Source organism: Diadema antillarum, unplaced genomic scaffold, assembly GCF_040938485.1.
Source record: "Diadema antillarum isolate AM-2024a unplaced genomic scaffold, OU_Dant_1.0 scf00000178, whole genome shotgun sequence".
NCBI classification, from domain to species: Eukaryota; Metazoa; Echinodermata; class Echinoidea; order Diadematoida; family Diadematidae; genus Diadema; species Diadema antillarum.
The window spans coordinates 414309-428059 of record NW_027271067.1 but is presented as its reverse complement, the minus strand read 5'-3'; the positions used below and the strand labels follow the sequence as shown (position 1 = coordinate 428059).

Genomic DNA, 13751 nt, shown 5'->3' with positions numbered 1-13751 from the left:
GGATTCTTCCTCTTAGCACAGCATGGATTTCTTTCATGCTGAACGGTGCTTTCAAGTTTTTATCACTGACGAATTTGGCAATGGTTTTAAATCTATCAACATATCACTACGGTGATGTATTAGCGCATATGTCAAAAAACTTTGCACATCTGTGGTTTGTATATGTAAAACGGATTTCGCGCTTTTCTCAAACATCGAGTCAACACATCATGTCAACAGTAACCATGATGAATAATATCACATGGTATAAGAAACACTGTTATTGACTGCTCTGATGTATATATCACAAACTGAAATGATACCATGTAGTGCTGCGGCTTTCATGCGTTTCTTATGTGAGAGTAACTTAAATCTACGTAATCAGTCAGTAATTATTCACTATTTGCATTACTTTTTTTGCGGTCATATTGGTAAAAACTGCAGACCTCAGCTTGTTGATTAGTTCAATTATGTTACTCTCTCGATCTGGGACTGGAAACGATTTAATTTGTCGTGAAATACCACGACATGCTTTTTCGCTTAAACCGATGTTCATTTTTTTATGAAAGAAACCTAATACGCTCTTGAGGTTTGCTCTTATTGAACCAGTGACAATCAGCAGGGGCGGATCCAGGAATTCCGTAAAGAGGGGGCGGTATATAACCGTTCATTCAAATTGTCTTGGCAACATGATATTTACCGGTACTCATATTTGTCAAATGACATGACAGCAGTATTCCAAGAGCAATACCAGCATTCACCAGACAGGTGACTTGGGTACTTTATCATGTTTATGGGTCAAATGGAATAATGATTATTTAGTAGACATCATACCCACATATTAATTATTTTATTCATAGTAGACGCCGTACACAGTGACCACACAAAATATGGAGCTATTTTGGAATCGGTAACTGACGAATGAATCCCGCTGGGGGTCCCAGGAGTTCCTGCTGCCGATCTGCATGCCCTGCCCGAACAGCTTGCCGATGTGCACCAGTGTGATCAGCTTATAGCGTCTGATGCCGAGCGTCTTCACGCGGTCCTTGATGAGGTTCGACAGCTCCTCTGCTTCCTTCGAGCACCGGATTGCGTCGTACTTCATGCTTTCGAGCCGGGAATCGACCAGGCTCTTGATGATGTCGTGGATGCTGCTGGTGTAAATGGAGAATCGTTCGCGGGGCTCGAGTTGGTAGCTGTTCTCGACGCGCGGCTGGTGCTGGGCGGTTGGCGACCTCCGTCGAGGTCGATCCGTGTAGGAGATGAAGCTGACGCCCCGTCGATCGGCCAGGCGTTGCGACGTTCGTTGTCGGAGTGATCGCGCCATCCGCTTGGTGATCATCAGACTCCTAAAGCTCTGCTTGAGGCTAGCGACGGCCCCTTCCTGGTCGTCTCGGTCTCCTCGTCTGCTGCCGACACCGCTGGCCTGGGACATCTTCCTCGATGTGGCCGAGCTGATGGACTGAGATTGTCTGTTCATGATCGACGGGGCCTGTGTGCTACTCTGCGATATCTTCCGCTGTGGCACACCTCCCTTGACCGAAGTCGTCGATGACGAATTTCCTTTCCCACCAGGAGGCACTGACGGGGTCGAAGACCTGGAGCTTTTCGGCATTGCTCCACCTCTGGGCGAATTCTTCGAAGGCGATGTCGAATTTTTGTTTTTCCTCGGTTTAGAATTCATTGTCCATTTATCTATTCACGCAGATTAATATAAAACGAGAAATATTTAAATAAAGTTTCACTTATTCCTCTGCGATGGTTTCAAAATCAAATCAACCTCCCACCACGCATTCTCCTCTAGTCTGAGCAGTTAGGAAAATAACACTGATGAAATCACCGAGGTCGACTTCTCCGGGTTTGTGTACTCTCCGTTTTCTCCAAGAGAAGCATTAGAGCAAAACGTTTCTTCGTCTGAGGAAGACAATGACCCCCTCCAGCTTAGTCAGGTAAGATTGAAGTAATTTTGTACACGAAGAAAGCTGAGTGGAGGAGGGAAAATAACATTTCGAGGCACGTTCTTCCTCGTTCCGCAAGTCTCAAATTAGCTCGAACCGATTCATGCGCGCTGCCGCAGCCTTACTCCAGAGTATCGCTTGCGTCAAGCGATCACCTCATCCCCGCCACATCTGTGTTGTTTCCCACATAGTAAGTTACAACATGTACTACAGGCTAATGTTTGTCAGCATCAGTAGAATTCTCAATCCTATGTCCAATTCCAGGTCCGGCTGCGTTAATGTGCGCTCAAATTTCGTTGAAAACAAAGTCCACGCAGATCCTGGCGATTTTTTTTTTCCCCGCTCGATTCCATGACGTTAATACATACCGCTTTCCCAGACGCCGTCCAGGCCTGTTATCAAGAGTGGCTTTGAGTTTGGATGGCGCAAGAAGGTAACGCTAAAACGAACACACAGGCCTTATAATCCCGCACAGTTGACATAGGTGTCTCTTTAATAGCAATGCAAACACTCATCCTGTACTACACTTTTCAAGGTTTTGCCTCCTTTTTTAAAGCAGTCTTTTCCTTTCTTTTCTTTTCTTTTCTTTTCTTCTTTTCACAGAAACAGTGACTTGATCTATCAAGCGGTCATTGGTTTTCGTCAACACACATTTACACACACTTCACATACACATTGATACACAATCCTCACACACACACATACACACACACACACACACACACACACACACAAACAAACGCACACATACATAAATACAACACACAGATGAAGTTTATGACGAATTTTGATCTTATTCCTTTATGAATCATGTGAATGAAATCTCTCTGTTTTGTTAATTTGCTTTGATAGATGGTGTTTTTTTAAGATTGAAAGCGTGAGAAAAATTTGGGTGTTATTTAGAACGAAAACAGACTTTGTTATTGCCGCTCTTGGAGCATTGTGCGTGTGTGCATTATTTTTTTTTCATGCAAGCCAGTAGTACTATTTGTACTAAACTAGTAGTAGTAGTAGTAGTAGTAGTAGTAGTAGTAGTAGTAGTAGTAGTAGTAGTAATGATGATAATAATAATAATGATAATGATGATAACAATCATCATCATTCATTCGTTCTTTTCCTCATAATCGGTATGAACTCGGTAAGACTTCAATTTTCTACATTCAAAGGTACAAGGATTGATCTTCTTAGCAGTATTCTTCGTCAGAATTATCTATATCCTATATCCAGCATCTTTCGGGATAGGCAATTAAAATTCTGAAAAAGAAAAAACAAAACAAAAAACACAGTAATGATTGACACGGAGAGTTGGAAATCAGATATCATTTGACCAAACATTTTTTTTCAAATAATACAGTATTTTTTATTTCGATTCCATCATTCATCCTTGATTACAAGTAATAATTCAGTGATTGTTTGCTTGCTGCGTGACATATTCGCTGAGTTCTGATCGATCTCATTACAATCAAAATAGTTGGCGCAAGAAGGGCAGATGAGCCAACTGGCACTTGATGAGCTGCAGAGTAAACATACCTCTTCATGTCGGGTGCTTGTGCAGAAAAGGGCCACACAGTAGAGCATTTTGACAGCATCCAAACATTGGCGTTGAACGCGACTTGTCCTAACGTTTCGGTTGCCATGGTGCGAAGAGGGGCAGAAGTCGCCATAGTTTGATGATATTTGTCCAAACTCTTATACGCTTGTCACGAATGGAGACTGGAGTTTCTGAGGAGGGGGGGAGACGGGGTGGAGGGAAAAGGAGAGGGATGGATGGATGGATGGATGGATGGATGGATGGATGGATGGATGGATGGATAGAACATAGAGTGATAGAAAGATACAGGCCTACATAGATATATAGAGGGACAGAGATAGATAGACAGATAGGGGATAGCGAGATATATAATAGATGCAGAGATGGATAAAAGATATGAATATAATAGAGGGAGATAGGAAGAGGGATAGAGAGAGAGAGAGAGACAGACAGAGGGATAGCGAGATATAAAAGAGGAATAATGACACATATATCGAGAGATATAGAGAAAGGAGGGAATAACCATATATATATATATAGAGGGAGAGAGTTATTAAGAGATATGATGATTATATCTCTTTACAACTTTATAGAGAGGGAGAGATATACAGAGAGATATCGAGATATATAGAGAGAAATAGAGTCATAGATATATAAACAAATAAAAAATAGAGTGATAGAGAGAGCTATAAGGGGAGAGAAAGAGAAAGAAAGTCATCGACTGGTTTCTCTTTGTTTATCCACGAGGTTCAGATCCAAGAGGATAGTGATTATTGAAGAAATATAAAGAAGTCTAATAAAAATACAATACAATTCTATTGATATATAATATTATGTTTGTCATTCACACTCACTATATGTTTTTGGAAATACACTGAAACTGAAACCCATTTAAATATTCAGGAAGGAAGGATATGTATTTTGTTTTGACTGAAGTCGTCTTACAATATTTGATCACCTGCTGCGTCATAAAAAAAAAAGTGAAAGTTGAGTTGGTTATGACGTTGGTGGATGTACAAAATGCTTTTGTGAATTTATTTATACCACTAAAAATAGTGAGAATGATAATAAAGAATTCATGTTATAGATAATGTTTATTATTAACATCTATTAGAAGGGCTTGATGTTTTATCTGTAAGCTTTGTATGATTCTATGGTTCTTGTAGATCCGATTTACAAGATTTAAAGGATCACGACAGCCATGACATTAAGCAAAAATTATAGAAAGAATTAAGACATATAGAGAATCTTGCGTATGTATTGGAAAAGAAAATAGTATTATCATGAGAATTTCGAAAAGGCGTATCCATTCTCCTCGTAAATCAATCTCTATTTTTTTCTTTTCTTTTCTTTCCTTTTTTTTTGTTGCAAGGGCATGCAAGCGATACACTTGTACCCTCCGCCATTCTAAGAAGGAATTTTCGTGAAAATTGGGCAAGTCGTAAAGGATGTTTATTATGACCTGTGAAAAGCAAATTATTGGAACTTCCACTTCGACCGTTTAGCCGCATTTAAAAGACACCCTTCAAAAGCCCCTGCAATTAAAATCTGGTCAAGTCACTGAATCATTTTGTTCATCCCATTTTTATATCCAGTGTTCGGAATTATGAAAAAGCAATTCTTGTGCATCGTTAAAACATAATCTAGCAAATTTGAATGATATGCATCCTCTAAATATCCTGCTTTGAGGCGTGGCACGAAGGAAATAAGAAAGAGTGAAATACAAAACAAACAAGTAAAGAGTTATTGATACAGGACCATCGTTTCTTTGTCTCCATCACGAATTGATAAAAAGCCATCAGCCAAAGAAAAAAAAATTAAATGGAGACCGTACTCATCACAAATAAGAGCTACAAACCTGTATACACGTCATACTCACCATAATCAAAATCATACATATTATAGGCCAAAGAGATAAGCCTACATGGAAATTAGGGCCTACATTAAAAACATTTTGTGGCGATAGACTGACAGGCATCAGGTTTACGGAATTAAATAACATATTAATTTTATTCGATGTTACATATCATAACGTATATAATTGGAATAACGCACAGTGTTCTGCATATTAGACTGAAATGCTCCATTATGATGCTTTTGTGACGTTTTATTTTAAGTGCTAAATAAATTCATCTCCCGTTTGCCTCATTGTTTTCATAGGATATCGAATAAAAGCACACTTTTTTGTTTTATAATATTCTTTATTTGAGTTTCATTCAATGTCAAATCCATATTAACAATAAAATTAATATGTCCACCAACAAAAAAAAACAGCTGTATTTTTCTTTCTTGTGCTGCTAAATCATTTTTCAAACATACAGTACGATATATTTGGTTCTTTTTACCAAATCATACCCTGTTTTTATAAGAGAAATAACATGAAATTCTGCACACACACACACGCACACACACACACACACACAAATACACTGTGCATGTCTGAAAGAATTCGACTATATAGAGACTCATGAATTGTTATAAGAGATGATATATTTCAAAACGTTAGTCAACTTGTAGAGAGAAATGAGAAATATCGTAAGTAAAAGCCATGTTATTCATAAGTAAACAATCAATTTTAGAATGGGTAGGCTTACAAACATAATAATTCAGTAGTGGTATTTCGGCAAAATATAATAAAACCACAAATCATTACAAAGACTGGGATAGAGAGGGAAGAGATTTGAATGTCTGTAAAATATCTATTTTTTTTTCTTTGAAGTATTATTTTGTGATTAAATGTTAACAATCCATTGCAAAAGAAGCAAGTTTCTGCCATTTGAATTAAACAAAATTATTGGGGAATCATGTAGAGAAGTTCATGTTTTCAGTGCGCATGTATAATAATAATAGACCTATGGTCTGAATTTAGGAGTAACTGGAAATGTAGCAATCAAACCATTTTAGAAGATGGCCAAAACTAGTGAAATGACAGCTATTGTATCTTAACCTTTGAACAAAATGGCCGAAAAACAGATTAAGAGAATTGATAGTGTCTGGTAATACCGTGTATAGAATAAAACTTCTTATGAAGATACTTTCCTGCACTGCAGAGACACGGGAAAAATTGTGACATTTTACAACTAAAACTTGACCAATGACCTTTGACCCTTGACAGGTATGTGCAACCAACAGTTAATGGGAACAGCTTTATCCACTTATAAATGCATGTACAAAGTTTCAATTGGGTACCTCTAGCGGTTCCTTAGTTACATCGTCCACATATTATAGCTTATAAGAGACAAATGGAAGACATTTCCACGTACTAGTGTTTAACACATTATACACGTGCATATTGAAGCTCCAGTACACACAGACATGCACACACACAGATACACACTTATGATGAATTAGTATAGTGCTGAGGGGACATTATGCTATGGTAGACAATTACAAATTTGCAGGCCATACGGACTAAAATCAAAATTCTCTTAACTATTGCTTTTACCATGCCGTTCATATAGCCGCCTATCCTGTTATATGATTCAAAGAACGACCCAAATCCATTATGATTAAAAAAAAAAAAAACGACCCAAGTCCATCATTCAAAATGACCTCTCCACAATTAATGTAAAAATGAATTATGGTAATAATAAATGTATTGATTTGTATTTACAATGTTGTCTTTCAATCACAGTTAAATAGAATATCATTTTACAAATAAAAAAGATCTGAATTTTTAAAGTTTACTCGAAATGACCTCTTATGGACTTGGGTCGTTTTTGTATGTAGTGAGGGATTTTTTTATTTTTTATTTGAATGTCTCTAAAATATCCATCTATATTTTTCTTTGAAATTTTATTTTGTGATTAAATGTTGCAATAATAGACCATTCACTTATATCTCGGATCGTGTTGGGTGTATTCAAGGACGACGCAGTTGTACGGAGCCACGTCCACATTCCCCCCCCCCCCCCCCCCCCCCCCCCCCCCCCCCCCCCCCCCCCCCTTGGTAACTTGCTAGTACGTAGTACGTTTGGGTATTGCGCCATCTATCGTCACCTTCACTATATTGTTTACATCAATCAGCCGGTGTTCCAGATCACATCGCGTTTCGTGGAAGCCAGGTTACATCCGCTCCGCATCCGAAGCGAAGAGCTAGCTAGAGCTGCACTGCTTCGCTGGTACGTACGTACATTGGTCGGTTTCGGAACGACGAATCTACAGTGACTTACCAAACAGCCGGCGGGAGGCCGCGGGACAGGGACAGTGTTCCATGTTAAAATGACTCTTCTGTAATGTTAAGCTTACATGCCAATATAAGTGCTGCCTTCATCACGCACGGGGGAGAGAGCAGCTTGAAACAGGTGAGATAGGCCAATATCTCTCTCTGCTTGTTTGATATGATTAACTTGTAGTTTTTGTGTTACATGATTTGCCCTTTTGGGGACCTTATTATGTGCGATGTCACGATACGCATGAGCGCCGGACCCGACCCGCTGGCTTGGCTTTGTTCCCATTCAATAGGCTTACAGACAGTCAACAGCTGTACCAGGTAGTTCGTGGCCGTGGGTATAGTACTGCTGGTAGACGTGGGTTTTGCGCAGCCAGGGATATAGATCTAATTCCACCTCTATTGTGATTGTCCATAACAAACGGATTTACTCGTTGTGCAAGTTACGTTTAGTGAAACTTAAGTGTTTAGCATGTGTATTAAATGTCACAATACTAAGTAAAAATCCTTATTAAAATTCAAATCACATGCAATAACATTTGCATTGGCTTTGAAACAATGATGTGTGAAGTAACCAATATGTTAGATAGACAATAGATGTATACCCCAGGATGCGCAGCCCGGCCATTACAAAACGAACAAACAAGCATTTAAAACAAAAACAAAAAATGCAGTTTTTTAATGTCAACAATTTGTCCCATATTTTGAATATACTATTCAAATAGACTAGTTAATCTTGGGCAATCCCAGTCTCATTTTATCTGGTTGTTGAGTGCTGTTTAAACATCGCACAACCTTTTAAGTCTGCTCAAACATTCATGGATCGGCTAGTGCTTAGGTCTAGTATATTCAATATTGGCCTTTATCTTCTCAAAGCTGTTTGGTAGACTAAATTTACTATTTTAAAGTAAATTTTGAAAGAAATGTTTGAAGAGAACTTAAATGGGTCTTCTCGTGTGCAACATCAAATAATGTCAGTGTTACTGTAGTGAACTGTTGTGTTTCTCATTGCTTTCTGACTTGTAACAATCTGTTGAACATTCTTCAAATGACATAAATTTATTATCTAGGTGTGCATATAATTGACCATATTGTCTGTTGTTTACAGTTCAGTAATATTCACCAGTTAATCTGTGGGATTGAAGTTACATCTTATTGTGACTTTAAATGTTTTTTGAATTAGATTCAGACCAGATTCAGTTATTGTGTTTTTCTCATACTACTGTTGTACTGACAAAAAGAAGATCTAATATCCTTATCTATGTGCAAATGCGCCGAGTCAAGTATTGTGCTTGAAATGTGTAGTTTATTATTTGCATTCCCAAACAGCTCATGAAAAAAAAAAACAGTGCAAGAGAAATACAAATATTTACAAATGGGGTGTGAATCTGTGTATACCGGTACCATGAAGATTCAAAATAGTATGATTTGAAAAGTAAATTTGTTGGGGCAATTGTCTGAGCAATGGGGTTCTGCATATGCAAAGGCCACATGTACTGTAGCCCATCCTCATATTATGTGTGCCATGTAAGCTTTTTAGTATGATAACATGTAGATCAACTTGTTCTGATGCCATATGTGAAAGTTACAAAATCCCATATTTTATTGGTATGTATACTGGTTTTAAAGCCTTCCTGTTATAGCAGTATGTGCTTTTAAACAGAATCTTGACTGTAAACTCTTCCTCTGGTTTATTCTTTCCTGTGTGCTGCAGATGCGATCATCAGTATTACGTTTCCAGCTTTCCTATTACTGGATTTTGTGACAGAACAAGCGTTCATCCTTGACTGGGACAAATGCCTATGGTGGAGAATTATTCTTCTTGCAAGTGACATTTTTTTTTAAAAGGAATCATTGTCAGTGAATGTTTATAGTCGCCATTCGTTCTGCGAAGAGAGTGTAGTGTGCACGCGGGGAGTATGGGGTTCTGGCGACAGCTACAGCTCCTCGTGTGGAAGAATTTCACATCGAGAAAACGACAAAAGGTACGAACTGATCATATGACAGAGTTGTACATTGTATGTAAAAATTTGATATGTGGATTGTGAAAGAGTTCATGTGTTCTTACATTGTGGATGTTATTTTGCTTTTTACAGATGGGAAATACACTTGTACATCTATACATGTTTACAAGTAAATGACATCACATTTAATAGGTTATCAATTGACTCTTTTCAAACTTGATTTTACCAACCAGAATTCTTGATTAAGTTTATCTCTAAAAAGATACAGGGAATAATTTTCCTGGTATCGCATCGCAATTTGCTGTGCATTTTTACACCACTGCTACACAAACTAACTTTTGTATAGCAGTTTTCTTCCATAGAGGTGTACAGGATACCATGTGAAATATTGTTCATCAGCTGAAATTGCTAATCAAATTTGAGTTCGAAAATTATTCCCTGAGATAGAAATCTAATGGAATGTAGGTATGATTTCTGGTTAAGTTTAACCTACATGTACCAAATAAAAGGAAGTAATATGAATTCTTTAGTAAATCAGGGAGATATTATAATTGGAAACTATACAGTCATTAAAACAAAAAAGAATGCTGGATTTGACTCTTAATTTCTTTTTATGTGGCTGGTGTGTTGTTCCTCATCAAGTGCTTGTATCTTCCCTGACCCCCCTCCCCCCATAAAAAAACAAAGATTATTATAACAATTATTGTATTTTTTAGTTTTACAAAAATGTGAAATTGGTTACTTGTTCAATGAAAGCTTTAGCCTGAGAAAAGTGCACAAGTTAGATTGAACCCAAATTGACGCAACAATAGTTCCAAGAAGTGTGTTGTTGCATAAAGGACACGAGTTCATCGGGCTTTACATACAGTTTGTACGTCTTGTTTGTGCGTTAATTGGGTGATTTTGCCTTTGTGCGGAGAGGGAACGACCAGGGGATTAAGGAGAAAGGAATACAGCAGATTCTTGTGGAAGTGGTGATTCATGAATCGGCAGGGTGCTAAAAAAAAAGAGAGAAAAAAAAGAGAAGAAGCAAAGACTGCAAATAGCAGGGCTTCTTGGAGAATGGGGGAGTTGTCACTTTGAGTGTGAGTCAAAGGTCGCAAGCTGCACAGCAGGCTCCGGGGAATGGTGGCTGTGATGTCTCCCCACAGCACCCTTCTGCCCCGACCAACGAAACCTGATTACAATTTGAATTTTTCTCGCTCGTTTTATATAACAAATTGTTGTCCTGTGATTTGTTGTGAGGGTACTGGTGGTGGGTCTGTTAATGGGCTGTGCACGGCTTCCTGGTCTTTTGTTCTCTGGAGGTGAAATCTGCCAGCTGCCTTGATGATCTGACACGCTGGCCCTATTAGTAAATTCTTTTGTTCATTCATATGGCTTTCTTAGATTCTGAATGCAAAAGGAAGCGCAAGATTAAAAACGTATATTACCAAAACAAAGCATCTGCTGACCTTTGACATCTGACACACAGTTTTCCCAAAATGGCTTCCATCAGAACAATTTTGTTTTGGTAGTGTTTTTCCAAAGATTTAACTCTTTGTCATCTTAAGCAATAACTAGTACCGCTGGTACAATGTACTTGGTAAAGCAAAATGGATGCCTCACAGAATTGCACACATGATTGGCTTCATGCCCCTTTGCCCCCCTCCCCCCAGAAAAGAAAAAGAAAAAAGAAAGATATACACACCCAAAGATGAAAAAAATGAGGAAAACATACAAAAAACAAATTCTGGGTTAATGAAGTATTATCAATTGTTCTATTCCTTGAACTCTCAGTAGCAACGTGTGCATGGCTTTCACTGTCTGTTGCAATAGTTACTGTCCGGCACGTGCTTCATTGAAGCAGCTGTTTTTCAACTCACAGTAGTAGGGATTACATCCGTTTAAAAGAGCAAGTAAATTGTGTTTAGTAGAACGTTGGGTATAACAATTTCTATTTCATTTCCTGGCAACTTTCCGCAGTCCAACTTTCTGCATTCCAACTTTACCTGGTCCAAATTTCCCTGGTCCTGCCACCCTAATACAAAAAGACATACCAAATGTAATATGGAAAAGGAAAGAAATGAAACATGGAAAACGAGTAAACAGCATCAACAATCCAGGCTTCCTGTTGTCATTGAAGGTTTTTAAATGACATTCACATGAGGCTATATAACTTTTAAACTCTTTATATAATATCATCACCTAATTGTTGCCCAGTGCATAAAATTTGTGGTGCATTTGTGGTGCATTTGTAATACGAGTCACTGGTGCAGCTGTGGACATTGATGCAAGTTTTTCTTTAAAAAATCTGATGTCTGAATATCAAGAAGTGCATGCTTCTTTTATTTTATATACTTTCTAATTGTATGGAAGTTACAATGTCTTGTTTTGTCTATAAGGCAAGTGTAACATTGTTTTCTGATAAGGAATTCAGCCTCTGGCTGCGATCAATGATTTGTTGAATAAAGATACCATTAATAATAATACCGGTAATAATTAAAAAAAAAAAAGGAAGAAGAAGAATATTAAACAAAGAGAATAAGTTTTGTATATATGTATTACTTGATTAGATTCAACCTCCAATGAAAAGGGAGGGCTGGGTTTTGTTTTGTTTTTTGTTTTAAATCAGGCACTGCAGACAATTCTTTTTCTAGAAACTTTACTTGTGTGTGTTTGTGTGTTCTTTTTTTTTTATAATGTGGAACAAAAGTCGTGCCTACCAGGAGCTTCACAGTGGTTTAATTTGTTCAACCGTATGGCTGAAACAGCCATTTGAAAAGTGTGTAATTTGATCACTGTGTATTGTTTGTACAGTATGTGTGTGTGTGTGTGTGTGTGTGTGTGTGTGTGTGTGTGTGTGTGTGTGTGAATAATGTGTAAAGGAGAAAAAAATGTTCTCACACGCCAACATACCAGTACGTAATATGCCTTGCCATTTATAGAGTACAATGTCTTTGATAAATTCAGTCGTCTGTATGGTGTGTATGTATTGTAGGTTCATCTTACAGTATGTATCTCGGGCTCTGATGAGAATTCAAGATTTCTGTAAACTGTAAAGGCACTGTCTTTCTTAAATGTCCTTTATAATCAGTGCTTAACATGCTGGCCTTAATTTTGCATATATATATATATCATTTAAAATCTAGCTCTCTTGGATATTAGTTGATCCCATCACATAATTAAACAATCGGTAGGCATGGGATCATTATTATTGGAAGATATCACATCATTGTGCAGTTTATGTATGTATGACTTCATAATGAAAGATGATACAGTGTACATGGTTGCCAATCTACCATGTTTATTTATTTTTTTCTTAACACCAGTTATTGTTTACAGTTTAAATCAATTTGATTCTTTGTTTCCCCAGATACGCATCATTATTGAGCTCCTATGGCCACTGGTCATATTCATCATCCTCGCTTCAGTCCGGAAAAATGAGCCGCCAGAATTCAAGAAAGAATGTAAGTTTTCGATACCACCTTAAGTAGCAGAAATTAGAGTTTACCTTTGAGAGACACTGTCCTTTGTAGATTTCATAAAATATCCCATATTTTTGTGCATGAACTTCTCGCAATTAAAGTGAAGAATTAAACAAAATGCCTCTCTAAAGTTCAGGACAGCTTTCAATGTACATATTGTTATGGTTATCATGTATGTCCCTTTCTAAATTCTAATGAGACTTTTCCCAGTTCGGTTGTTTGATTTTGCTTTACCATACTAATGAAGTAAACTTAAACATCTCTGGAGTACCGGTAGTCATTCAAATTGTTGTTGTGCAAATAAGAAAGGGGGGGGGGGGGTAAATGTAAACTGGAGGTTGGCAGCTTGGCTCTTTCTCCATTCCCCACCCCACCCACGTGCCTGTTCTGGTACATCAAATGTTGTCACATGTGCAAGTCATGTTAGATTCATGGAAGGACTCAGTCAATGCCTTTTCAGAAGAACTCAGGCAACCACCGCACAAAGCATCCCTTGATATATCAGAAGTGAAGTGGAAAAATACAAAATGCTGCATGAAATATTGAAAAAAGAGAAAAAGTTGACTTAATATTTCTTCTTGAGATAGAATGGAAAAAAAAAAGCGAGCTCATCAATGTGCAAGATCTGACAGTACTAAATTGTTGACATTTTAAGCCTGCCTTTAATAATAAGAAAAGAAAA

The 13751-nt window shown here is 37.8% G+C and overlaps 2 protein-coding genes across 2 annotated transcripts in view; one reads left to right on the top strand and one right to left on the bottom strand.

Moving 5' to 3' along the window:
- Window positions 1-829: 829 nt before the first annotated feature.
- LOC139722960 (dynein light chain Tctex-type 5-B-like) lies at window positions 830-1594 on the bottom strand. The gene has a single exon (XM_071634242.1). It carries the CDS (start codon window positions 1592-1594, stop codon window positions 830-832), a length of 765 nt encoding a protein of 254 aa, XP_071490343.1.
- A 6032-nt stretch (window positions 1595-7626) lies between these two features.
- LOC139722959 (phospholipid-transporting ATPase ABCA1-like) overlaps window positions 7627-13751 on the top strand; it is a 91864-nt gene continuing 85739 nt past the window's right edge. Inside the window, exons 1-3 of the mRNA XM_071634241.1 lie at window positions 7627-7771; window positions 9353-9623; window positions 12958-13051. Of these exons, the coding sequence (XP_071490342.1) occupies window positions 9558-9623; window positions 12958-13051 (160 nt within the window). The 5' untranslated portion in view covers window positions 7627-7771; window positions 9353-9557. The remainder of the gene's footprint in view (window positions 7772-9352; window positions 9624-12957; window positions 13052-13751) is intronic.